Here is a 27,204-nt window from a genome sequence, read left to right as displayed (position 1 = left end):
ACTGATAGAATCCCACCACTGACCGAACGTAACTGCAGGAGACACAAATGATGCTCTTCTCAGGCTATGGAATCAGTTTACTTCTTTACTAGCAGATGGAACGAAACTTGATAGCTTTGTGCGTATTCTTGGATCCTCTTCATATTTAGTGCAGGAAAAAAATATATATATCACAATTACTATTTCAAGATTCACTGGCTATTCCATGGATAATAGCAAAGCGCATGCCTGCCAAAATGTAACATCCAGAAACATCTATCATTTAAAATTGCTGCAAGAATGCAAATCTATTGGGATAGCCTTTAAAAACAAAAGTAAGCACCCCTTTCTATTGAAATACATAAATTAAATAATAGAGAAATTTGCTCCTTTTAAAAATGATGTCCAAAGATTAGGACACCAGCATTTTCCAAAAACGGCCTACATTTGTATAGGTAGTCCTCGATTTACAACTATTTGTTTAATGACCATTCAAAGTTACAATGGTGCTCATAAAAGAAACAACTGGTCCCCCTCGTAACTCTTGCAGCATCCCCAAGATTATATGAACAAAATTTGGGCATTTGGCATGTATTTATGACACACGCAGCATTCCAGGGTCATTTGATTGCCACCTGTGATCTTCCCAGCCAGTTTCTGACAAGTCAAAGTCAATGGAGAAAGTCAGGTCTGCTTAATGGCTTTTAGCGATTTGCTTAACTGCAGCAGAGAAGATCATAAAATTGGGTGTGCTTCACTTAACAACTGCCATAGCAACAGAAATTCTGATTCCCAAGCATGGTTGTTGAGGCCTATCTATTCCACTTTACTCAACACTTCTCCCATTCATATCTGGATACTTTCCGCATCTGCTTTGTACTTAAGAGATGCACCTACATGCTCTTTTGACTTTCCTTTGCAAATAGAAAGAGACTTTTAAATGTTTTTGTTTTCATTTTATTTTATTAATAAGAAAAATGGCATGCGAACATCCTTCACCTAGGTGAACCATTTTCCTGTCACATACCTATTGCACATGGAGAGGAGAAAGCAAAACACAAAACATAATCTGCCGTTTGTGTTTCAGCAGGCATGAAACAGCAAGATTAAAAAGAGTGTATGAAGGTTTGCATCACCGTTGGGCCTTCCGCATCCATAAAAGCACAGCATGGACACGAAGGCCCACCTTTCTCCACTGTCTGGCATCAGACTGGCTACCTTTTTCTTCACCGTAACCTCCCTTGTAAATGATCTTTTACTATATTAATATCTTCGTTCTATGGAGGACGTTTTGAGTCCACTGATCTGTTCTAATGCTCTTAAATTGCCCGTGAGGATTTGGTGTCCCTGAAATTCAAATCCCTTTTGTGCCATGGGAAGTCTGATTTTCAAAAGAGCCCGAAGAAACCTGATTCCTACAGGGAGGATCACCAATCCTGATGAAAGTACCACGTGGTGTATTTGACAAACAGGATGGCATTTGAAGCCTGAGGAGTTTGTCAATAAACTTGAAGCATGTCTACCTCTGCCTTATAGCCCACTAACCCAAAGGGAACAGTGAGCCATTTGATTTGTATCCCAGTGCTTCCTGACAGATTAGGAACAATTGGGCTGCCACAGCTGCCTGATTAGAGATCATCCACCTAAAAGTTTATGCCAGTGTTTCTCATCATTGGCAGCTTCAACATCTGTGAGCTTCAACTCCCAGAATCCCCCAGTGAACATGCTGGCTGGTGAATTCTGGGAGTTGAAATCCTCACATCCTCAAGCTGCCAAGGCTGAGAAAAATTGATCTGCACATTTAACAAGTAGAGATCCAGAAGTTTAAAAGACAGGTCATCCTCTATAATTCTGCATTCAGATTAAGGTTACTCCAAATTCAATCATCTATCCTTTGGATGGAGGACAAGTGCTAGCCTCAAGGAAATGCCAAGGGCTTAGAGTAGGTCAGAAAGAAAGAAACTTCAAGGAGGATTGCACATCCTGTTGTAAGCAAAAAGGAGAGAAATAGGTGAAGGAGGAATAGTGCAACACATCCCCATTCAAACACACCCACTGTATAACAACTGAAACATTTTAAGTGAGATTACAATGGCAAAAATGTGTCCAGGTGAGGCAGAGAATTCCCAAGTCACCATTTCTTCTCATGCGTGGCACCCACCCCACTTCTTCAACTCTTTATCTCGCACAATCTTGATCTAGCTCAATGAAGCGTTTGGTTAAAACAAAAATGCATTTTTCCTTTTGTGAATTAGTTTATGCCAGATATGCTATAAAAAGTGAGTCCACTGAAGGGATGACCATCCCATTGGCTAACAGTCCAACTTATTCAACCCTGAATTCCTATTCAACCAGAAGTAAAAATCAGAGAATAAGATAATTGTGGCAATTATCTATTTTTGTCCCAGTCTTCAAGAATTAGACAACACAGCTGACTCTGAAGAATGAACTGGCTTCCCCATTCCTAAAATATTTCAGTTGCTCACTTTATAAAATATCAGTTTCAGACACACACAAAAAAGCAAAGTGCTGTGTACATAATGGCATTATGGAGAAGGAACTTAGGCCTTCCAGATACTTCTGAAGTCCAGATCATGGTATTCATTCACCACTGGCTGAGGCTGTTGGAAGCTGTAATTAACAACATCTGGAAATCTCCAGGTCCCTGCCTATGTTGACCAGATAGCTACAGAGAAAGGGGAACTGTTTCCATAGGAATGTTATTTTCCTTCTTAACCCACATGGTCATTCTTCAAAATTGCAGGTGCCTTTGCAACAGTATTTAGCTTTGCCTAACTCAAATTAAAGAAACATCCATCATAAACATTTAAGACTGGCAAGAGAAAAACAAGAGGTGCAGAATTTTGTTCACAACGTAGAGCTCTTGTCCCTAAACTGGGATAACCAACACCAGCAGCACATATGCAGGCTTCCTCACCAAAGCACCAGGGAAGGGAGAAAAGCTTGCTTTAAAAAAGTTGTCTTAAAATGGAATCACACCTTGAGCTATAAAAATACATCTGTATGAAAGGAGTACAAATCAATCTTTGCTTTATAGGGCTGGACCATAGACTTTGCCCCTGCTCCCGCCCCCAAAGAGGGAGTTGCTTCTCATTAAAGGGGGAAAAAAGCTATGAAAAATGCCACAGGTCATAGACATTAGAGACTTGGGACAAAAACTCAGGTCCTGCTAGATATCCTGAGTCATCCAAACAACAAAGTCTTCGTGAATGATAAGCACATACAGACAAACAGAACTAGTCAAATGGGCAAATGACTGGACAAAAGCAGTTAGGAGGCGTTCCTAATGGAACCAGCAAAGAAAATGCAGAAGCAGGTCAGGCTCCTGCTGTCTGTTTCTTTCAGCCGCCTTCTGGCCAACCCCTTGCCTGCAACTGTCAGTCAGAGGAACAACAGCCTTCCTTGAACCTCCAAGGTCTTTCTTTGATGGAACGGACATCCAGGATCTCAGAAGTCACTCAGAATGCTGATGTCTGCAAACTCCTTCTTGTACCGATGAGAGTATAAGCCAAGGAGAAAAGCCCATTTGAGGGAAAGGATGCTCCAGATGCAGGACAGATAGTAGCTCTGTGGATCCGTAAAAGCTGGGGGGAAACAAGCAAATTGTTAGCATCTGATTAAAAGGAAAAAGTAGTACAGCTCCAGTGTTGATTTCCTTGTTAACCAGGTTCATGACTTCCAACATCCACTCAAGAGTATTCAGTCTTCCACTGTTGTTGAACAATGCTCAAAGTGACTGAGGATTGTTAGAACCATCACTCAACAACATCTAGAGTCCCAAACAGCCTTCACTTGTCCTAGACCAGGGGTGTCAAGCTAGATTTCTTCGAGGGCTAGAGCAGCATTCTAGTTCCCCTCTGCAGGCTGGCCATGGTGGGGGTTGTGGGGGGAGGGAGGCAGGACGGACGCTTCCCACAGTAGTACCCTGCCAGCCAAAATGGGGCATGGGACCCCTGTGCACTCCCCCCCCCCCATCCCACTTTCAGCATGGACATCCTCTTGCAACACTTTGCCGGCCAAAGTGGCCCCCCTCATGCGCCCCCGCTCACCCCACTTTTGACCTGGACGCCCTCCTGCAACACTCTGCCAGGTGAAAATGGCCCGATCTAAGCAACTTGTGGGCCGGATGCAGGGCCTTGAGTTTAATACTCTTATCCTAGACTCTGTCATTAGACCTTAACTCCAGCAATCGCAGGCAAGATGCCCAACAGTCAGAGACAAGGAATTGAGCAACACTTGAAATACTGCTGTTCCTATGGCAAGTTTATATCTTTACCAGCTTGATGCTTCAGGAATAATTCCTAGAATTTTCACCTAGCCTGCTGTGGAGAAATGCAGGTAGAAGCCCCCAGATTAGAAAAGGATGGCTTAAAGTGATTCCAATAAGCTTACAATGTTGTTGTTTTTTAAGGCAAATCTTAAAGAATTATAAGACAGTAAGGAGAGTGGTGGTTCATGTGGTTAGGATGCAAGGCTGATGATCAGCAGGCTTGCAATCAAGACTTGGCTGCTGTCATATGATGGGGTGAGCTCTCATCACTCACTCCAGCTTCTGTCGTCCCAACAGTTTGAAAGCGGGTGACCGTGAGTAGATAAATAGGTACCACTTTGGTGGGTAACTCAACAGGGACATGATCCTTTCAACCCGAAAGCACCTCGGTGCTTCCGACACAACAGTGAGCAATAATAATAAGCAATAAGCCTTTTTGAGGATCTACCGATCTACTACCACTGGACTCCCCCCTCAAGGGAATCATATTCAAGCATTATATTGTACAACCAAGCAAAATTAAGGCAGTACTGGTGCATCCAGCCTTGAACTTGAGAAAGTGGATCTACAAGTACACAATGGCTCAAGCAAACAAATGAAAGGCTGTAGGATTGAGATTCCAGCTCATATTAGTCTTTGCACCTGCACCTATTTTAGCAAAGGATCCTTCCATTCTGAAATATAGGTTTCTAACTCGGGACTGGGGTGTTAGATGCTGCTGAATTACAATTCTGATAATCTCTGAACACTGACTATATCAACTGGGATTGATCTGAGTCCAATATTGTCCGGAGGATCCCATTTTTTGCAGACAGAGTATGATGAGACCATACAATTGATCCTCTAAATGAGGAGGAGAGGGAACAGGAGTTGATTTCATGGCTGTCACAAAATTGGCTCTTGCTCCTTTTTTTTTGGCTGAGCAGATCTGATAGCATTAGACTTCTAAAGAGAACCAAATTATGGACTTACATTGCTTCTTTATGATGGCCAGGGCCAGGAATGTGCAGAATCCCACCACGGAGAGTATGCCAAAGAAAATGCCAACACACATGAAGAACCTCAGGCCTTTCAACCAAGTCCTCCAATAGTCCTGCATATACATCACATGTGTGATTAGGGCCCAAAGTGCCAAGACACCTATATGAAACAAGAGAGAAGAAGAATCAATAAAAAGTGAGCATGTAAACTCCAAAGTGGATCAGCAACTTCAACCAGCAGGTTTCTGCAATTTCCTTTAGGTCAGGGTGGCTTCTGACCCTTAAGTGGCACCCAAAAAAAGGGACAAGAGAAACACTGGGTTTGATTGATTTCAATTCAGAATAATTTAATACAATTCCACACACAGGTTACAACCTAGAATCTTCAAAATTGCCTACTTCATAAACAACCTGCCCGCCTAAGATGTGTTGGGAAAAAGTGAAAGTCCCTGCCCCACAATGGTAGTATCTTTTCCAGTATCTTCCCAAGTATTGAGTAAATGTAAAGTGTCTGTATGGGAAGGGGAGTAGTAGTTCATGTTTTATTAATGTTATGACATTTTTGAATATGTGGACGTGTTGATATTTTTGTTGCAGATAAACTCTATTGTGAGTTTAGAAGTCACTTCAATGTAGCTGTGCGTTTTTAAATCACAGTAATCATAAAAGCATAATAAACAACATCCAAAGCTTTTTATAATCATCTGCTCTCCTAGCACCTTTGCTCCATGTTCTCAGCATTTTCAAATGTCCTGCTGTGTGCCACTTCGAAGTGAAAATGAGTCCTTCTTTAAGGATATAATCTCCCATCCAATATACTCGTCACCTATAAAAAGTCAGCACACCGGGAACAAAAGTTGGCTAGAAAATGTTTCGGCACTATAATTAGGACCATTTTCTATGTTCGGGGGAGTTTGGGGGACAATGGGGGAGCAGCCCCATCTAATCAGACATCAGAGCTGTGCAGTGCTTCATTTTCAATACCAAATAAGTGCCAATGAGCATAGGTATGCTGGGGGTGGGAATGGGGCTCTGCAGCTCTTTAAAGCAGCTGTGTCTTTTTCCAGTATTATGGGACAGCTGCCTTGGTTGCCAACTTCAGCAACTGGCTCAAACTGGAGAAGATAAATCATCTTTCAAATATGCCAAGTCCCAACCCCTCCCATTCAACCTAGTTATTGGCCATTGTTGCTGAGTAAAAAGAGCAGAGATCTATATATCTGGAGATGTCTATCCAGGTTAGCATTTGGATGGGGGATTAATACAGAATTCCAAGGCTAGAAGTGAGAAGTTGGTGGGGAAAAAATTCTGCAAGAACACAGTGGCAAGATACTTCTTTTTTTTTTTTTTTTTAAAGAAACTTTATTCAGTTTTTCACATTAAAAACAAAAATCTCTTTTTAGTGGACAACATATTTCCGGGTCATCATCTTTACATACAAATATGACAGCAATTATACATTGATATATGCATACTTAATTCTATTATTGCCTTTTCCATTCCAAATTTTCAGTAAGGAGAGAAACAAACACATTAATTCTGGCCTCTTTCATTAATCTCAATCGATTTTGTTTCATTTCAATTATTTCAAATATAATCCTTTGGTATTTGTTTTTAAACATAAAGATAAACAATATGTGTTTGCCTAATAATAATAATAATAATAATAATAATAATAATAATAATAATAATGCTTAATTCTAAGTTCTTTCATTAATCTCAGTCTAAACATCTTTTTATTTCATTTCAATTACTTCAAATATAATCCTTAATATTTATTTTAAAAATAAAAATAAACAATATATATTTGCCTAATAGTAGTAATAATGAAGTTACCAATGTCTCTCCTTGCTTTTAATAATCTATATTAAACTTATTAATTTAGCTGGTTCTTTAGTCTGTCATATTCCCTTTCCATTACACATTTTTTTGTGAATTCTAAATTAATACAAATTTTAACACACCCACACAAAAAGAAAAAAAAACAAATATAAGTTTCCCTCTTTTACTATTTTGAGTGTGACACCTTAATGATTAGAATATACCTTTATTCCCTCATCTTAATTCCCAATAAACCATTAATCATTACATCTTTTCAATTGGATTCCACAGCATATTTTCCCTTTAATAAGTTATCAGTTTCTATATTACCCTATTTTCTAATTTTTAATTGCAGAAATATTCTTATTACCCTTGTCACCCTGTGGAATCCCCTTTTAATTCATCAACCATTATCTCTGAAAAAGCAATTTCTTTTCAACATTTTACTAGTTCTGTGTTTCTTTCTTTCGCATGCCTGTTTCTTACTGCTTCTCCTCCCCTCTTTTCCCCATATCTTTTCTCATTCCAGTTTGTATCCCTCTCTTTCTTAATATCTTCCTTTCCCCTTTTCCGCTGAGTCTTTCTGCCTTTCCTAACTTCACAGGTATTCCTTTTTTTAGTTGTAAAGAAACAATTTCCTTTCAACATTTTACTATTTCTGTATTTCTTTCTTTCATATGTCTGTTTCTTGCTGCTTCTCCTCCCCTCTTTTCCCCATATCTTTTCTCATTCCAAATTATATCCCTCTCTTTCTTAATATCTTCCTTTCCCCTTTTCTGCTGAATCTTCCTGTCTTTCCTGACTTCACAGGTATTCCCTCTTTTAATTGCTTTCTTAAAACTCAACTTTTAACCTTCCTTCTTTCCCCACTTCTTTGTAGCGTTCTTTGTGTTAATTGTCTATTTAAAATGTCTTCTCCTTGAGTCGATTCCTCCTCCTCTGAGAATCTTTCTTCTTGTTCTTCGATCGCCATTTCCATTTTTTCTAGCACAGAGCAAAGTGATTCGCCTCTTTCCTGTAGTAATTCTCTCATATTTTTAAGTTCCATTTTTAATTCCCAAAGAGATATCATCATTCTTATATTTTATGATCGTTAAAGTCCACAAAAGAAACCACTTTTACTTTCCTTCTTTCTTCTTTCAGTTTTTTTAAAGTTCTCTGTTATTCCAGTCCAGGGTTTATACCAAAAACATCAGTCCCACGATCTTTCCTTGCTTTTTCCTTTATTCTGGTTCTGCTTTCACCTTCTAAAATTCTTACTTTGTTTCAATATTTCTGTAATGTTATATCCACACCAGTTCATTCAAAAACAGGATGCTTTCCTTTTATTTGAACCAAATTTTTATCAAAAGGTGACACTCTCCATTATACAAAGTCCTCACCTTTTTCCCCTATTTTTTTTATTTAAGGTTTTTCGAACCTGAATATTCCAACACAATCCAGTCTCCAATTTGTAATCTTTGTTATTATTATTCTTTGACAATCTTAAGTCCAGCTTTAGTTTTATACTTGTTTATTCCCAAATTATTTTAGTCCAATTTCATTAAATCTTTAATTCCAGCTTCTTCCTTTCCCGATTCGAAGCCCCATTTAGCTGTCAAAAATATTTTCTCTTTTTCTCTGTCCCTTTGTAATTTCGCTGCTCACTTTTCTTTTCTTAAAATTCTATGTTACCTTAATCCGGGGTACTTTTGTTTAGTTATATTGCCCAGTTGTCCCGGTTCAGATGTTATCCACCTCTTTCTTCCCTCCTGCACAAATCTTAGTCGAGCTGAGTCATCCTCTTGGGATGGCCATTTTGGACCACCGCTGCAGTCGTCTTCAGGAGGAAAAAAATCAAGCCCAGGATGGGGAGATGCAGCTCCCCACAATCAGGCTTGCTGCTTCCTCTTACTCCGCTGCCCCTCCAAGGCAGTTTCAGCCCCTAATCATAATAATTGGGGCTCTCCGACGAAAGAGCACGAACGATAGCTGCAGAGAGTTGCGATCTACCGTCCGTCGGCGAGGAGGCTCCGCCTTCTTCCCCGGCAAGATACTTCTTTTATTCTGCTGCCAAGAAAACTGCTTGAATGTATGAAGTCATCACAAACCGACCTTGACTTATCTTTTTTTTAAAAAAAAATCTGAAGAACAAAACATCCAGGAAAGGCTGTGCTAAGTCTGAGATGGAGAGTTGCAAATCAGAGGGCCGAAGCCACATGCTAACGGAGGATACTTTGCAAAATCGGAGGCACCAAAACTTCCAAAGCAAGGGGAAGCAGGTATGTTTGTAACAAAAGCAGGGCTGGATCACACCGGAAGCCAGATGCCAAGAGAATGCAGCTTAGTGACATCCATGCATTTATGATGAACCATGGTGGCATAGTGGTTAGAGTGCAGTACTGCAAGCTACTTTTTGCTGACTGCCGGCTGCCTGCAATTTGGCAGTTCGAATCTCACCAGGCTACCTTTCCGAGGTGGGTAAAATGAGGACCCAGATTGTTGGGGGCAATAGGCTGACTCTGTAAACCGCTTAGAGAGGGCTGTAAAGCACTGTAAAGCGGTATATAAGTCTAAGAGCTATTGCTGTGCACACCAAGGACTGACACCAGAGGCACTGGGAACCACTGAGAGAGATCTGGAAAAGGGAATGTTCTTCTCCTCCCAAAAATCATGTTTGGGATCAGCCAGGGTTCTTTTGTACGTATATGAAGCTCATTCCTGAATGTGTGGAGCTGGTGGGGAAAAATTGCCTCAATCTGTCCCTATCTGTTATCAGAGATGAGCTCAATTTGGGGGCATCCTTTACTTTTATCACCCTTTTAAGAAATCAGCTGTTATACGGCTGCACTAGTGGGAATGCATCAAGACCTCTGAAAAGCTGTCAGAGCACAGAAAGAAAACTAACAAGTAGAGTTACACCTAAGCTTAGCGCAAGCCTATTTGCAAACATTCAAGCGAGTGAGTGTTTATGTATGTGTATCTCTCTATAGCAGTGGCCCCCAACCTTTTTTGTGCCACGGCCCAGTACCGGCATCACAAAATGATCCACGGCCCGGTACCGGCATCAGCACGCATGGCAAGGCGAGCCGAGAGACCGGCCAGCCAGCCGTCCCCCGCTTCTCCCCGCCACCTTCAACTTCTCCTTTATACCTTTGTCAATGGGCTTCAGGACGGCTTTGGGATGGTCGCTCGGCTCGCCTTGCCTTGGGTGCTGAAGGAATCCTCGCACCTTAGTTTTGTTCGAAGCCACACACCCCTTCGATGAAACTAAGGCACGAGGATTCCTTCAGGACCCAAACGCCGCTTTCCAACCGGAAAAGCTCACTGGAATCACTTTCTCATCAAAACAAGATGGCGGCACCCAGCAAACCGGCAGCCCAGTAGAAAATGTTCCACGGACCGGTCCCGGTCCGGGGCCCGGTGGTTGGGGACCCCTGCTCTATAGTGAGCACATGTAAACATTTCACTCCAGATATAGAAGCTGAGCAGAGGGAGAATCTACAAGGGCTGATAGGCTGCATTCTGGAGGTTCTGCAATACCATCCACAGCTCCATTATTAGCAACTGTTGGCAAATGCATTTAGGGGCCACCTTCTTTTAATTTTGGTGTATATTTAAAGCACACAATCAAGAGAAAAAGAATTGGAGGGAAAAAAGCAGAAAAAAAAAGATTGTCAAGTCATATAAAACTGAACCAAAAGGAGAAAGTAATATTAGATTATTACAGGTAGCCCTCAACTTACAACAGTTCCTTTAGTGACTGAAGTTATGATGTCACTGAAAAAAAGGGACTTATGACCGTTTTTCATACCATTGCAGCATCCCATGTTCACATGATCAAAATTTGGATGCTTGGCAATTGGTTCATATTTATGACGGTTAAAGTGTCCCTGGGATCATGTGATCACCTTTTGCGATCTTCTGACAAGCCAAGTCAGTGGTGAAGCTGGGTTCACTTAGCAACCGTGTTATTAACTTAACTGTAGCGATTCATTTAACAACTCTGGGAAGAAAGGTCATAAAATGGGGAAAAATCCCTTAAACAACGGTCTCACTTAGCAACAGAAATTTTGGACTCAACTGTGGTCGTAAATCGAGGACGACCTGTGCAGCATACTAAAGCACCATATCTCATTTTGAAGATTTCAAAACCTTTAAATCAAATCAGTGTTCAATAATTAACAAGAGTGCCCAGGATACAGCAGATGAATCATAAGCAAGAGTGAACGATTAACACAATTGCTGCCAAAAACAAAAAATCCAAAAGGTATCTTTTTTTTTTTTCAACCTGTGAATTATAGCAAAAAAAAATATGGAGGGTTTTAAATTTAACTACTATTTTAAGTAGGAAAAAGTTGACTTGGGTATCAATAGAAGCTTCCTCTTCATTTAAAAAAAAAACCCGCACAGTTTATTGCAGGTTTTTTTTTAATTAGTTTAAAAAAATGTTCTCTCCATGGTCCTGCTCTAATGGAGGGGAATCCCAGTGAACTCCCATAATATGCATGGCTCTTGGAAATCCCCTTTTTCCCCCAACTTTATTGCCTCTATTTTTCCCAATTAAAAGCTCTTCGGATATCACTGACAATTCTGAGAATCAGAAGAGCAACTGGCTGGGGAATTCTGGGAGTTGAAGACCGCCAGGCTTAAAGTGGCCAAGGTTGGAGACCCCTGGTCTAGAAAATTCCTTAAGATGAATATGCACTAAAAAAAAAACACCAACATACAATGTAACGGGCTTTTATGAGTTTCATTAGGAGGAAACAGTAAACCACAAAGTGTTTTTGAAAGCTCACCCAAGGAGGAAACTTCCTCTTTTTTTAGAAGTTGACATAAAAGACAAACAAGCTTCTGGTCGACCTAAGCAATTAAATATGCCAAGTCACATTTTCACTCCTTCCCTGTTTTTCTGAGCAAGAAGGCCTCAGACTCAGTTGTTTTCCTCACATGTTCAAAAACTGAGTCAGTTTTTAAGGAAGCTAAACTGCCTCGTGATGAGGGACCCCCGAGACTCCTGACAGCGCATTGAAAAACACCCCTGTGACTCAGCAAAATACTTCTTTGGATAGGAATGAGTTGGCAAAAATGTTCAACAAATGAAGAACTTCTCAAAACCTTAGGAACAGTTTCTACATTTGCTTCTGCAGCCTCTGCATTCAAAAGCACTCTCTGGTCAAGTAAAGCAAAAGACCTTGATTTGTTTTTTAAATGTAGACTGTGCAATCTACAATATATCTATCCCCAAGTATATTTCATCTTATAGTATCTTTATCTCCAAAATTTTCTTACCAATAGCAAAAAGTAATGATCCTGAAATAGTGGATTGCAAAACATTCATACATTCTTCCCTCTCCCTCTCTATATGTACAGTATATGTATATGTATATGTATATGTATATGTATATGTATATGTATATGTATATGTATATGTATATGTATATGTACACGTACACATATACATATCTGAGGTGGTATTCATCAGGTTCTGACCAGTTCTGGAGAACCAGTAGTGGAAATTTTGAGTAGTTCAGAGAACTGCCAAATACCACCTCTGACTGGCCCCGCCCCCATCTATTCTTTTCCTCCCGAGTCCCAGCTGATTGGCTGGGTCTTCTTTTGTTGCCCTGCACAGGAGAACGGAGCTGGAAAGCAGGTTAGTGGGGTGGGGAGGGAATGGGATTTTGCAGTATCCTTCCCCTGCCATGCCTACCAAGCCATGCCCACAGAACGAGTAGTAAATTGTTTTGAATCCCACCACTGATACATATATATTGTATACACACAGACACAGGCACATACGTACAGTATACATAGCAAAATGGTTTAAAATGTATATTAAAAATTAAAGCATTACTTGTAAAATACTTGACTGGATTACTACTTAGTATTAAAATTTTGATAATCTATTACCGCATAGCTCCTTCGAGCTGCTTAGTTAGCAAAGAAAAGAAAAAAAAGAAAGTTCTCTAAAGGCACATCAGGATAATTTTTAGCATGAACAGCTATCAATTAAATATGTATGCATCCTCTAGGAATATTTACATGAAAACAGCTACCGTATATACTCGAGTATAAGTCGACCCGAATATAAGCCGAGGCACCTAATTTTACACAAAAAACTGGGAAAACTTATTGACTCGAGTATAAGCCGAGGGTGGGAAATGCAGCAACTACTGGTAAATTTCAAAAATAAAAATAATTAATTTGGGAAAGCGATCTCACTATCTCCGCCTCGGGAAGGGAAAGGCAAAGCGCTTTTTGCCTTTCCCTTCCCGGCCGGGCTGTTGGGAGCTCGCCGCCGGGCGCGACCTCAGTCCGCCGCCTCGGGAAGGGAAAAGCAAGCGCTTTTTGCCTTTCCTTCCCGGCCGGGCTGTTGGAGTCGCTGCCGCCCGGCGCGACCTCAGTCCGCCGCCTTCGGGAAGGGAAAGGCAAAGCGCTTTGCCTTTCCCTTCCCGGCGAAGGCTGTTGGGAGTCGCTGCGCCGGCGCGACCTCAGTCCCGCCGCCTCGGGAAGGAAGGCAAGCGCTTTTTGCCTTTCCCTTCCGGGAGCTGTTGGGAGTCGCTGCCGCCGGCGCGACCTCAGTCCGCCGCCTCGGGAAGGGAAAGGCAAAGAGCTTTTGCCTTTCCCTTCCCGGCCGGGCTGTTGGGAGTCGCTGCCGCCCGGGCGCCCAGTCCCGATGTCGCCTCGGGAAGGGAAGGCCACGGCTTGGAAGGCCGCCGCTGGAGCTGAAGCTGCGCGCCAGCAGCTGTGCTAGCATCGGATCGGGCGCGCCGGACGGTTCCGACCGAGCCCGAGCGTCGTCTTTGGCGCCCGCCCAGCACCGCGAGCTCCCTGTACCAGGAGGGAAGACCCCCGGGCGGGGCAGCAGGAGGGAGCTTCTCCGCCCGCCCCTCTTTCCGCGCCACCGGTGTCCCGCAGGACGACCCCCGCCCGCAGTCGCCGCCGCTTGAAAGAGACGGGCCGGGGTGGGTAGAAAGGCGCCGGGCGCCCTTGAGGAGAAGGTCCCGCGTTCACCTGTCTGCCCGCGGATGTCAGCGGAGCAGCCGCTGCTACGGAACAGTTTACTGCCATCGCCCTCAAAAGGGGGCAACCGGACAGGGAATCCTAGGGCAGCGCTCGCTGCGTGCCGGAGGCGACAAGCCTCGCTCGGGTGGGCGTGTTTGCCCAGAGACCCCGGACGAAGCAGCGGCAAAGCTCCGCTGACATCCGCGGTCAGACAGGCGAACGCGGACCTTCTCTTCCAAGGCGCCGGCGCCTTCTACTACCCCCGGCCCGTCTCTTTCAAGCGGCGGCGACTGCGGGCGGGGTCCCCACGGACACCGTGGGCGCAGAAAGAGGGGGCGGGAGAAGCTCCTCTCCTGCCCCGCCCGGGGGTCTTCCCTCTTCTCCGGTACAGGGAGCTCCGCGGTGCTGGGCGGGCGCCAAAGACGACGCCGGGGCTCGGTTGGAACCGTCCGGCGCGCCGATCCGATGCTAGAGCAGCGCAGCTGACTGCACGCAGCTTCGCTCCAGCGGCAGCCTTCAAGCCGTGGCCTTTCCCTTCCCGAGGCGACGGGACTGGGTCCGCTCCGGCGGCAGCGACTCCCAACAGCCCGGCCGGGAAGGGAAAAGGCAAAAAGCTCTTGCCTTTCCCTTCCCGAGGCGGCGGACTGAGGTCGCGCCGGCGGCAGCGACTCCCAACAGCCCGGCCGGGAAGGGAAAGGCAAAAGCGCTTTGCCTTTCCCTTCCCGAGGCGGCGGGACTGAGGTCGCGCCGGCGGCAGCGACTCCCAACAGCCCCGGCCGGGAAGGGAAAGGCAAAAGCGCTTTGCCTTCCCTTCCCGAGGCGGCGGGATTGGGGCGCGCCGGCAGCAGCGACTCCACACCATTTTTTTTTCCAGAGGGAATCTGACTCGAGTATAAGCCGAGGGGATTTTTCAGCACAAAAAATGGGCTGGAAAACTCGACTTATACTCGAGTATATACGGTAATTAGAAGTTATAAAGAGACTTAGCTTGGCTCATGTTGCATTTTATTCATGCACTTATAATTTGTTATTTATCAGTTCTAGAAACCAAAACAAACTAAAATACAGGTACACCTCGACTTGCAACCATTCATTGGGTGACCGAAATTACAAGGACACTGGAAAAATTGACTTATCATTTTTCGCACTTATGAGTTCTGCAGCATTGTGCAGCAACCCACGTGATCAAAATTTGGACACTTGGCAACTGGTTTATATTTATGACAGTTGCAGTGTCCAGGGAACATATGATCACCTTTTGTGACCCTCTGACTAGCAAAGTCAAAAGGGAAGCCAGATTCTCTATTACTATTAATCCTCCCATTCTTCCTTTTATCCATCTCCTCCCACTTATGACTTGTATGACTGTAACCTTATTGCTTGTATCCTAACAATTTATATTGATTGTTTCCTAGTATGATTTGATTGCTTATTGTATCCTATGACTGTTATTAAGTGTTGTACCTGATGATTCTTGACTCTTGACAAATGTATCTTTCCTTTTATGTATACTGAGCATATGCAGCAAGGCAAATTCCTTGTGTGTCCAATCACACTTGGCCAATAAAAGAATTCTATTCTATTCTATTCTATTCTATTCTATTCTATTCTATTCTATTCTATTCTATTCTTGTAACAGGTTACTAATTTACTGAAGGGATTCACTCAACAACTGTGGCAAGAAAGGCTGTCCTCTTTAGAAAACGGAAATTTGGGGTTCAATTGTGATCGTAAGTTGAGGATACCTGCATAACAGGAAAGGTTTTGACTTGCAGCAAAAGTGATTATCTCATGGTGTCAGTTAATTACAAAGAGCGTCCCGTTTGCTTAAACCAGGTGCTCGTCAAAACTAAGTAAGACGAATATGAGACGGTCCTCAGCTTAAACCACATTTGGACCAGAATTTTTCTTGCTAATCAAGGTAGTTGATAAGTGAATTGCAACCAGTTCTACAACCTTTTTTGCCATGGCTGTTAAGCGAATCATTGCAATTGCTAAGTGAATTTGGCTTTCACCAATGACTTTGCTTGTCAGAAACCGGCTGGGACACTGCAGCCATTCCGGTTGCCAGGAGTCCAAATTTCCATCATGCACCTATGAGGATTCTATGATGCACAAATGTGAGGCCCCGTTGTTAAATCAGGTTTTTCACTGTTCATTAAAAAAAGTTGCAAGTTGAGGACTATCTGTAGACCTCTGTCTTCAACACTTCTAAGGAAAAAAAAGGAAGGCAGCACACTGATTAACTACACAGGATAAATTATCAGAGATTGCTTATGTATAGAACCTGGTTATTTGAGGGACCGCCTGTCACCCAGGATACCTGCTCAGATGATTTGATCCAGCAAGATTGGTGCACTCCTTTAGCACCTGCTGTCTCGAAAGGGATGCCCCTCAGATGTTAGCCCTTCCAGGAAGACCAGAGTAGACACCAAAGATATGAATACTAACTTTGTGGGAACTCAAGGTAGAATTCCCTTTAACAACAGGGCTGAGACAGAGGACCCAAAGTCACAAAGTGTCTGTGGCTGAGAGAGGACCAAAACCTGGGTTCCCCTACTACAGGTTCAATACCTTAACCACAATTTCACACTAGGTAAAGGTAAAGGTTCCCCTCGCACATACATGCTAGTCGTTTCCGGCTCATCTCTGTTTCAAAGCCGAAGTGCCAGCGCTGTCCGAAGACGTCTCCGTGGTCCTGTGGCCAACATGACTTAACGCTGAAGGCGCACAGAAGGCCTTCCCACCAAAGTGGTCCCTATTTTTCTATTTGCATTTTTACATGCTTTCGAACTGCTAGGTTGGCAGAAGCTGGGACAAGTAACGAGAGCTCATTTCGCTATGCAGCGCTAGGGATTTGAACCGCCAAACTGCCGACCTTTCTGATCAACAAGCTCAGGTCTCTTAGCCACTGAGTCATCACGTCCCTTCTATAATTCCACACTACAACATCCCAAATTCCCAGACAACGTGGTCCTGGCATATCTGGAGAGTATTTGGCTGGCGAGTGCTGGGTGCCACCCCCTGTGTGAGACTCTTGGCAAAAGCAGAGGACAATCATGATCTGAATGCACTTATAATTTGTTATTTCCACTTGTGGGCAGGGATCTTCTGTCCAAGCTGCAGCAGATCCTGAAAGATCTCCCCTAAGCATAAAAGCTCTTCTGAAAAGACCAAATATTCAAGTATGACCTCTTTGCTACACATCCAATGCAACCAAATTCTTGGCTTGTTCATGCCAGGCTGCTCCAGAAAAACAATTGGGTTGATTTGTTTCCCCTCCCCCTCCCATGGGTGTGAGAGAAATGACATCAGCAATTGTCCAGCAGGAGGTTTAAGGGAGGTACCATTTGCAGCTTGTTGTTGTCTTCCCTAGCCCTGAATGCAGTCATTCTTTTGGCCCAACACAACCCTCTTGCTAAAGTCCTAGCTTGCATTCCAAATGTGAGTCAACATCTGACTGATGAAAACCACTCAAGGTGACTTGTTCAAAAGAGCAGCACACATCCAGGAAACAACTTGCACTCAATTCCACAACTTCCCAAAAATTCATCTAGTGGAATCCCAGACATGTTCCTAAACTAATAAGTATTAAATTCGCCCATAATTAGAACATCACAAAGAACCAGTGTCCATCCATACACACTCATGTATTGCACCAGTGTGCAACCACTGATGTTCATCCATACCTCTTGTGATTCTTTGCAGTAAGAATCTTTGGGAAGGTGCGGGGGAGGAAATGGAACCTCCCTTCTGGGAGAAAACAAGTCAGGTTAACAAGTACAGCCCTACCAAAGCTGACGATCAGCTTTGGCAGGAAAGGGCTCAGCCATCGGCAAATTCTTCTTCTCAAGAAAGCCTTTCTTCACACAGAGCACATCCTGAACACAGCTTGATCAGCTGGTCTGAAATACCCAGCTATTTATTTATTTATTTATTTATTATTTGATTTGTCAATCGCTAACAAGGCAATAGATCTATTACAAGTTAATAGATATAAACACGAGTAAGAATACAGGAAATAGGTACGAATAAATGGGGACAATAGGACAGGGACGGTAGGCACAATGGTGCACTTATGCACGCCCCTTACAGACCTCTTAGGAATGGGGTGAGCTCAATAGTGGTTAGTTTGACGCTAAAGGAGTGGGGGTTAGAGGATGTAACTTACAGAGTCAGGTAGTGCATTCCGGGCATTGACCACTCTGTTGCTGAAGTCGTACTTTCTGCAATCAAATTTGAAGCGGTTTACATTGAGTTTATACCTGTTGTGTGCTCTTGTATTATTGTGGTTGAAGCTGACGTAGTCATTGACTGGTAGGACATTGTAGCAGATAATTTTGTGTACTATGCTTAAGTCTAACCATAGGTGGCGTAGTTCAAGCTCAGAATCTCAAGCCTGGTGATATAGGGTATTCTGTTGCAAGCAGAGGAGTGTAGTACTCTTCTCGTGAAATACTTCTGGACTCGCTCGATTGTATTAATGTCTGATATGCAGTGTGGATTCCAGACTGATGAGCTGTATTTGAGTATTGGTCTGGCAAAAGTTTTGTATGCTCTTATTTTTAAAAGCTGCTTTGCAAATGACATCCTCATGCATTAATATGAATCTTGTGATTCTTTTTTTAACGGTTTTTCTGACATCCAGGAAGGAAGCAGATTTTTAACTGATAACGGTATAGCCTGCAACTGTCTGGAAACCAATCCACTGGAGTTGGGTGGTTAATCAATTTAAATAAATAATAAACAAATATTCCATATTCTTGGGAGGGGGGAAGTTAATGCTTGAGACTGATGCCTTCCTTAGTTTACAGCATGCTAAATACTCTTTTTAATTTAAAAATAAAAAATGCAGATAGGTAATATAATATAAGATACTGAAACAATGTAAGAGAAATGGCTTTTTTCTCCTCTTTTAACTGTTTTTTTTCCCTCTAAGTCAGCCAAGTAATTCAGTCTATTGGATAAAGCAGCCTTTGGATTAAATTCTTCAGAATGTCTTGCCAATTATCTAATTTTAAAATGTGTTGGGGGAATGGGGACTGGAACACTGCAGAATTGAGACATCATCTATATCTCAGCCTATTTGAGAATTAATTTTCCCCTGGAGAGCCTCACATTAGGAGGAAATCTGATCTATGAGGAAAATGTTCCAAATTGTATTATTATATTTCTGAACAAATCTGGATGATTGTATTCTATAAAACAAAGTAGCACTAGCTCAAGCTCCAGGACTGCTGCCCTCACCCATACCCCTTAAAAGCACTGTGTATGGCTAAAACCTCTCCTAAATACCAATTTTATCAGTTATAATCTACAATTTTACACACACCTATTTCAAGGGACTTTGGATGTGACAAAAAAAAAAAAAAAGTAACTTGACCCACAAATTCGGAGAATAAACCTCCACCCTCATCCTATACCCAAGCTACAGATATTCACCACTATCACAAAATCAATCAATCAAAATTCATACTGTTTTATCAAACAACAGACTTGTCAATAATTTAGAAAATCAATCTAGTCAAACCCATCACCTGGTTTGAAAAAAAAGATTTTATTAAATCACATTGCTCAACTGCTCAGCTAATTTAATTAACTATGGCTCAATTAAATAAATATTTTTAAAAGTAAGGAAAACTGTTTGGACTCATTGTTTGGAGCAAATATCTCGACCCTCTGCGTGAAGTGTAAGTGAGTGTGTGTGTGTGTGTGTGTATCTGTGTGTGTATTTATCTCTGCTGCAACAATGCAAAATGAAATTCGTGGCTCTTAGATATCTGGGTTAAACACATGCAACTAGATAGAAAAAAATAGACATGCAAACAGACAAAAATATTAGCTCAGTGGGAGAAAATATATTTTGCATATGTAAATATGCCAGGTTTAAATTAATACAATGTCTGTTTAAAGAGTCTTGGACACTTAAGAAGGCAAAGATTTTTTGCAAAGACATTGGTTGCAGAAAATGTGTTATTGGATCCTAAAGACTACTAACCTTAAAAAATAAAGGAAAAAATCAATTATTGTCTATCTCCCCAAGTTTAGCTGGGACAAAACTTTTAAAGAATTCCCCACAGCAACTCAGGATACATGCAGACGTAACTACTATCAAATTAGAAAGCCCAGCACAAATTTACACATCCAATCCTGAATCTCTCTTGCCCCAGCATAAAGTCTCAACCAATCACCTTTTTGGAATCCTTGTGTTCCACCTGTCTTGGAAGCATGGTTTTAGTAAAGTAATATTAAAGTTTAGTAATATTTAATTCAATCAACTCACTAGGAATCTCCCTGAGCTTGCCTTTTCATATAGAAAAATCTTAGCAATGTCCTTAAAGGACGTAATACACCTGTCATTCTCCATTATTTCTTCAAGCTTTTCTCAGGCTATGTTACAACACTATTGAGTAATCAGCAATGCTATTACCAGATATTCATATGTTTCCTTCAAAGTACAGGTAGTCATCCCCTAGTGATCATTTGAAGTTACCACAGACATCTCCAGAGCTATTTACATACTAATTCTGGAATTCCAATGGCCACATACACATCCCAAAGTCACATTATTGCATTTTGGATGCTTGACAATTGGCTAGCATTTATGGCTGTTTGTAGCACACCTCAGTCACATGACCATGTTTTCCAGCAATTTTTTGCTGGATACAAATTCAATAAATAAAATACGTGAAGAGTCAGATCAGTGGTCTGATACGAGATAAAGCAGTCATGTGAATTTACATTGCAAGTGTATTTCTTCAAAGCAATGGGAGGCGGGGAGCGGTGATTGTAGGAGAGACATATTAGTCTATGGTTACTAAAAAAAAAAAAAAATTAAAAATTAAACTGGTACTCTCTATTCAGACCAACATTTTATACAAAGGTATATGCTTTTTGTGAACTCCTACATCAATCTAGCCACCCTATGCTCTGATGAAGTGAGCTGTACCTCATGAAAATCTAATAAAATTTGTTAGTTGGAAAAAACTAACTCATTTCCTTCTGATCTGGGGGAGTTAATTCTATCAGCACAATTTGCTTAACGAGGTCTCTCAATTGACTCTATAACTTTCCCAACACGGCTAGAAACAAGGACCAAGAAACAATCTACACTCTCGGTGAATCTCTAGCTTTCTTCTTCTATGGAATGCAGTCATTCTCATTTGACAGATTAAAACCAAACACACCCAATCTATAGATAAAATAATCAAGGAGCTAAAATCTTCCATTAATCTCAGGTGGTATCATGTTGGAACCTATGATCCAAGGCCAAACTTGTAATCATTAGTTCTGATTTGAATCAATTCTCCATCACCTTCAGCATCGATGTCACCAAAACCATGTTTACGAATTCCTTAGGAATGACTTTGGCGCTTTGCCTGTATGACCAACAGTTGCCTGGACAATTATTTTCTTTTCCACCCCTCATCCCTCTGGATCAATCTTAACTTCTGTCTGTACAAATCCTTGCGGTTTTCTTTACAAGATTTTCAGAAGAGGTTTGCCCTCACCTGTTTCCTAGGGTTGAGAGAGGGTAACTGGCCCAAGGTCATCCAGTTGGCTTTGTGGTGAAGGTGAGACTAGAATATGTGGTCTCCTGGTTTCTAGCTTTGGTGCCTTAACAATTTTTGGCAGACAATTCCTACCGAAGTACAAAAGAAAGTAAACAGATGTCCACCGTGCATGATCCTGCCCTGATGCAAATTGCCACTTGCTGATGAAAGTAAGGCTGACAGAAGAAATACAGACCCATTTGCATCCTAACACAAGCAGACTTAAAATGGATAAGCTGGGAACAGCTCGCTTATTATTTCTGGGTGGAAAATATATGCAACTGACAAAACAGGACGGCCACTGTTTTGGTTTTGTGGTGGCTTAGAGCTCAACAGGTCTGTTGGCTTAAATTTTCTATACTCCCACTGCAAGCTTTGAAATGACAGCAATAGAGAAAGCACTTTGGCAAGGCACAATATCTATCAGACAACTGTGGTCAGGTAGCACCCACAACAGTTTATTGCTTGGAAGACCATACTCAGCCCATTGTGTACTAGGGAGAACCAGTTCGATTTCAACATCAAGATCAGTGTTTCCCACCTTACTGGTGGCAATGGAATCCAAACTACCTGGATCATTCATCAGGTGAAGGCTGCAATGCCCAGTGTGATGACCCGGGGCATGGCACAAAGGCAACAGAGTCAGTTAATCAATAAGAGTCCCTTTATTAGCTCCAGCTTTGCCCCCAATGTCCTGGTTACCTTCTGGCTGGAGAAAAACTCTCCCACAAACAGTCTTTGACTGCAGAGAATCACGTCCAAAATGCGGTCAACAAAAACTGTAACTATAAGTCCAATCAAGGCAAAATGAGGTAATTAGTTTGGCAGGGCAGGAGCAAGAATTCCAGGCGTGAAGGCACGGCAAAACTCACACAGTTGGAAAGACCCCAGGAACACAGATAAGCAAAGTCAACACAAGATAAACTCAGCAGCTTGCTTCCCAGGAACACAGATAAGCAAAGTCAACACAAGATAAACTCAGCAGCTTGCTTCCAGCAGCTGCCGCAGGGTGTCTCTTAAACTTTCTTCCCAGGTGAGGCTAATGAAGGGAATCAGGACTCTTTCCTCCCCCATAAGCCATGCAACCCACGTTGTTCTTTTCTCCGTTCCTCCCTGCGTGCCCTAGGATGAAGAGGGGGTGGGCCTGTGTCTTCCTCTGAATTCCCTCTCCCTTGTTCTACCTCTTCCCTGCTCTGCCCAGCCGGACTTTGCCCTTCCCCAGTTTCCTCCACAGCCAATGGAGCCACACTCCCACTCCCTATCAGCTATTCGTCTTCAGACTCCGACAGGGGCATGACAGTCCAGTGTCCTTAAAGTTAATGGGACTGACTTAAAGAACACTTTGCACTTTGCACCCCAAGAGTTTCCTAAATCTTTTTCTTTGTGGCTGTAGTGTTGTACACAACAGCAGTTTGCTAAGAATGTCAATTGATTTTTTCCTACATAGTGAAGGTGATTGTTGAAAAGCCTACTGCCTTTGACCAGATTTAGGAAAAAGCCAGAAAGCACATGAAGGCCCTTTCCATGGCATAGGCATTCCAATTATGATACAGACTCCCTAGAGAGGCTCATGAGGATGAAAGCACAGGTTTTTTTAAGCACCAGGCAAAGACTCTTCCCTTCACCAATCCGTTGAAGGAAGTTGCACATTTAGGAGGTCATTTAGAAGCTGCATGTTTAAATCGTGTGGTTTTGCCTTTGCTGTTTGCTTGGTTTCTACCCTATGCTGCTCTTCTAATTATACGCAGAGAACTTCTGCTGCATATAAAGCAAGTGCCATAAATAAATGCACTGCAAGAAATAATGGAAATAAAGTCCTTAATCAGCCCAGGCTACTAATTACATAATACAAATGCAGAGTCACATTTAAATTGGTAAATCCATCTTCTTCATGGAAGTCTGGCTCCTAGGTGCTGTGTTACATTGACGGCACATTAAAATGCTGACTTCAGGGTTACTAGTGGGCCTCCACTGGAACCTCAGATGTCTATTTTAGGGCCTACCAGGCCCTCTGCCTCATCTTTTACATTTTTTTTTTTTAAAAATGTTAAATTAATGAGACTGCATTGAGGTGTCCTTGGCCGTCCAGGAAAAGCAAAACAGGATAAGACCTGGTTAGTTGCTGCATGAGAGAGAATCAAGAAATATTTGGGTTCAGATATGAGATGTCCCCAGAATGCAACCCAGAAGTCAATGACAAACTACTTACACAGAATTACACAGATGGGTCTCTGGAATCATTAGAAGTTGAACTCAACTCAGGGAAGACTTTAAACTAAGAGAAACTGTAAAACTTACAAAGCTAGTTTCTTGGATCACTTTTATTTTCAGGAATGCCTCTGGACCTTTCGAAGCTTTCTTAGGAAATAAATTGAAGAAGGCAAGCTTTTTGTTTGCTATCCAAAGGTGCCAACCAGCCTAAAAGGTTGGAGAACATTGGTATCATGAACTGAAAGGAGGTATTCCCCCAGTTACATCCACCTGGCCCATCAGAATCAGGATATTACTGATCCCATCTATAAAAAAACATTTTCTGGCAGGAACCAGAAAGAGCCTTTTCTGCTGTGGTGCCCACTCTACGGAACATCATCCTTCAAAAACTTAGCTTGCCCCCCCACACTCTCCTGCCTTTAAGAAGGCCCTGAAGATAAGGCTGTGCCACCATGTTAGGAGTCTGGGTATGGTGAGGAACAACTTAACAATGGCTTTGTTGAGCTGATGTAGGATAAATTCTGCTGTGATCACGATTCTGTTTTTTTAATTGGTTATGGATTGTTTTTATATGCTTGTACATTGCTTTTTTAACCTTGTTTTTGATTGGATTGTTTTTACCTGTTGTGAACTGCCCAGAGTCACTTAGATGAATTGGGTGGCCATATAAATTGAATAAATAAAATGTTAGGATCAGAGGTTAATTAAAATGTTAAGATCCCATTCAAATTCTCAGTCACCCATATGATTTGTGGGTGACCTTCAGCCCATCACTATTTCTCTGGCTATCCTACCTCACAGGACTGTTGTAAACATCTGACAAACTGAAAAGATCAGATGACATCTGAAACTCCCTGAAGAGGCAGGATACCCATGTAACAAATGAAACATAAGATGAATGAAAATAGCTTAGCATGATGGCCCTGAGTGGTATATCATTAACCACTACACAAATAAAATTATAAGAAAAAAATTGTGATTGATACAACCACCCAACCAAACTTCAACAAAAACTGAAAACAAAACAATCAATTGACTTTTCATAGACATTTATTTTTAATGTCTCTGTATTTTCAATGGATTTTATTTTGGAATAGGCCCAAAGCAACAGGCAGGAAAAAAAAAACATGTTAAGACAGATGGTAAATCAAGGCTACTAGCTGTCATACAGAAACAGCCTCAGCCACAGAAGCTCACAGGATGACTTTGGGCCCCTCATTCTGTCATGGCCCAACCAAGCTCACAATGTTGTTGTGGAGGAAAATCGACAAGGGAGCATCATATTGCATCCTGATTGGAAGGTGGGGTATACATCTAATAAATAACAACTAATAATGTGAGTTGACCCAAGAATCGGTATTTTTGTTTTTGTTTCTATGCCTTTGAGTCAGTTTTTGATCTTGATGGCCACCTGGACAGGTCCTTGGTTATTTACTAAGCTTTATGGACTAGAAAACTCTGGTTGTATGATTGGCTGTTTGACAGGGGCCATCTCTTCTGTGTTTTTCTTCGCATGGCTGCCTTGGGCACCTGACAACATACAGAAATGCAGAGCAAGCCGCTTGTGGGAAAAATAAATATGACACCTACAACCCTGTTCGCTTTTAAAGCCCTACCGAACTTGGTAGTAACTTACTTCGGAGTAGGTAAAACCACCCCGCCGCCCTTCTAAAACAGCCCTTTTCTCCCCCACCCGCAAACAAATCCAAGGCGACGGTTCTTCCCATCGTGCATGCCGGCGTTCAGGAACGAGACAGGCGGGTTGGCAGGGTTGAAGCGGCACGGGGGTGGGGGAGCTTCCCTCCCGGGCTTGGAGGGAGCCGGGGACGGACCCAAAAAGCAGAGGGAAAGGAGAGCGGGGAGGCCAGTCCACCAGACCCGCAAGCCGCGTTTCCCGCTGCCGATCGGAGAGGCTCACCCGAGAGTCCGCCGGCGGAGGCGGTGTAAGGCTGCCGCAGCCTCGGCGCCAGGTTCCAAGCGAGGAAGGACGACAGCCCCGAGATTATCCCGACCACCGAATACGCCAGGCGAATTGCGACCTTCCTCGTCACCGCCATCGCCCAGATGAGCCGGCCGCCGCGGCAGGGGAGATTAAAAGGCAGCAGCGGATCCACACCCGGCAGCCTCCAACCCTCGGCCTGTCTCCGCCGATGCGGCTTTGCAGCGACTCCTTGCGAGCAGGGGGACTCAGCACTCGGGCCGGCCTTGAATTTGCACCCTTTTTACGTAAAAAGAACACGGCCCATGTTATAAATATGCATGAGGTTAGGAAATTGTTTATTCTGTTCTTGAATCTCGCCCGTTGGCGAGGGAGAGGTTGAAATTTCCCCTCCTCGCCTTGTTTGTGTTGCAGAGTACTCTGAGAAGCAAGTAATATTTCAGATTACCTGTTGCAATGAACATGCGTGGCGTTGGGTTTTTTTTTTTTTTGTTCCTTTCTACGATGCAACGCTTTGAAACGTTAATTTATTTATTTATAAAGTTTTATTAATTTTGTACCATTACATTTAATTAGTGCTTAATAAACATCGTGTTGTCTGGTTTGTTTTGTTTGCTTAACAATTCAAATTATATTCCTAATCTTTACCCCTTTTTTCCAGCCATTGATAAAATAAATTCCATGGTTTGGTAGTATTCTGTATCTTCTTTCTGTTTAATCTTCACTGTATGTCTCCATTTCTGCACAGTCCAATATCTTCATAATTATCTCTTCATCTACTGGTATTTCTTCATTTTTTTCAATGCTGAGTAAATACAATCCTTACTGCTGTTTAATACATGCAATATTAAATATACACTTCATTTATCAGTTTTCTGATAGTATATCTAATAAAAAAAGTTTTCCTTAGTCACGTGTATTTTTGCCCAATTTTTTTTTTTTTTTTGCTTTAGCACAAGTCCACCACAGATATGTGCCAGATTTTTGGTTACATTTCCAACATTTACTAGACCTATTTTTGAACATTTTGGCTAACCTAGCAGGTGGTAAATGCCATCTATAAATCATTTTATATAAATTTTCTTTATAAGAAGTTGCCATTGTTAATTTATAATTTCTTTCCCATATATTTTGCCATTTCTCTAACTCTATATTATATCCAAAGCTTTTTGCTTTGTTTTTTTTTTAACTTGTTCATCTTCCATTTTCAAGTTTAATAGAAAGTTATATACAGTAGTTTCTTAATCTAATTTTCATTTGGAGTTCAGCAATATCTCACTGAACATTGTCTGTTCTTTATAAAAGCCATTTTATAAATGGTCTGGAATAGCTCAAGGAGCACATTCAGAACAATGCTACTGCAGCAAATCTAAAAAAGGTTTTAAAAGATATGAAGGTAATATTATATTTTGGAGAATCAATATACAATCTTAATGATATTAA

General features: G+C 42.2%; 1 protein-coding gene across 2 annotated transcripts; it reads right to left on the bottom strand.

Moving 5' to 3' along the window:
* Positions 1–922: 922 nt before the first annotated feature.
* Positions 923–26,183, bottom strand: SLC48A1 (solute carrier family 48 member 1). Of its 2 annotated transcripts, XR_015747822.1 has the most exons (4): positions 25,741–25,998; positions 5,243–5,410; positions 1,943–3,584; positions 923–1,896 (listed from the first exon to the last, which is right to left on the bottom strand). XR_015747822.1 is itself a non-coding variant. In XM_026673873.2 (3 exons), exons 1-3 carry the CDS (start codon positions 25,877–25,879, stop codon positions 3,448–3,450), a joined length of 444 nt encoding a protein of 147 aa, XP_026529658.1. In that variant the 5' UTR covers positions 25,880–26,183; the 3' UTR covers positions 923–3,447. The 2 variants fall into 2 exon arrangements, 1 of the variants encoding a protein (XP_026529658.1); XM_026673873.2 differs by having other exon boundaries at positions 923–3,584; positions 25,741–26,183.
* Positions 26,184–27,204: the final 1,021 nt, after the last annotated feature.

The sequence above is a fragment of the Notechis scutatus genome, chromosome 2 (genome assembly GCF_049901735.1).
Source record: "Notechis scutatus isolate UNSWTSFEM ecotype Mainland chromosome 2, rNotScu1.2, whole genome shotgun sequence".
In the NCBI taxonomy this organism is placed as follows: domain Eukaryota; kingdom Metazoa; phylum Chordata; class Lepidosauria; order Squamata; family Elapidae; genus Notechis; species Notechis scutatus.
Note: the sequence above shows the minus strand (reverse complement) of the source record. Positions and strands in the feature narration are given on the sequence as shown.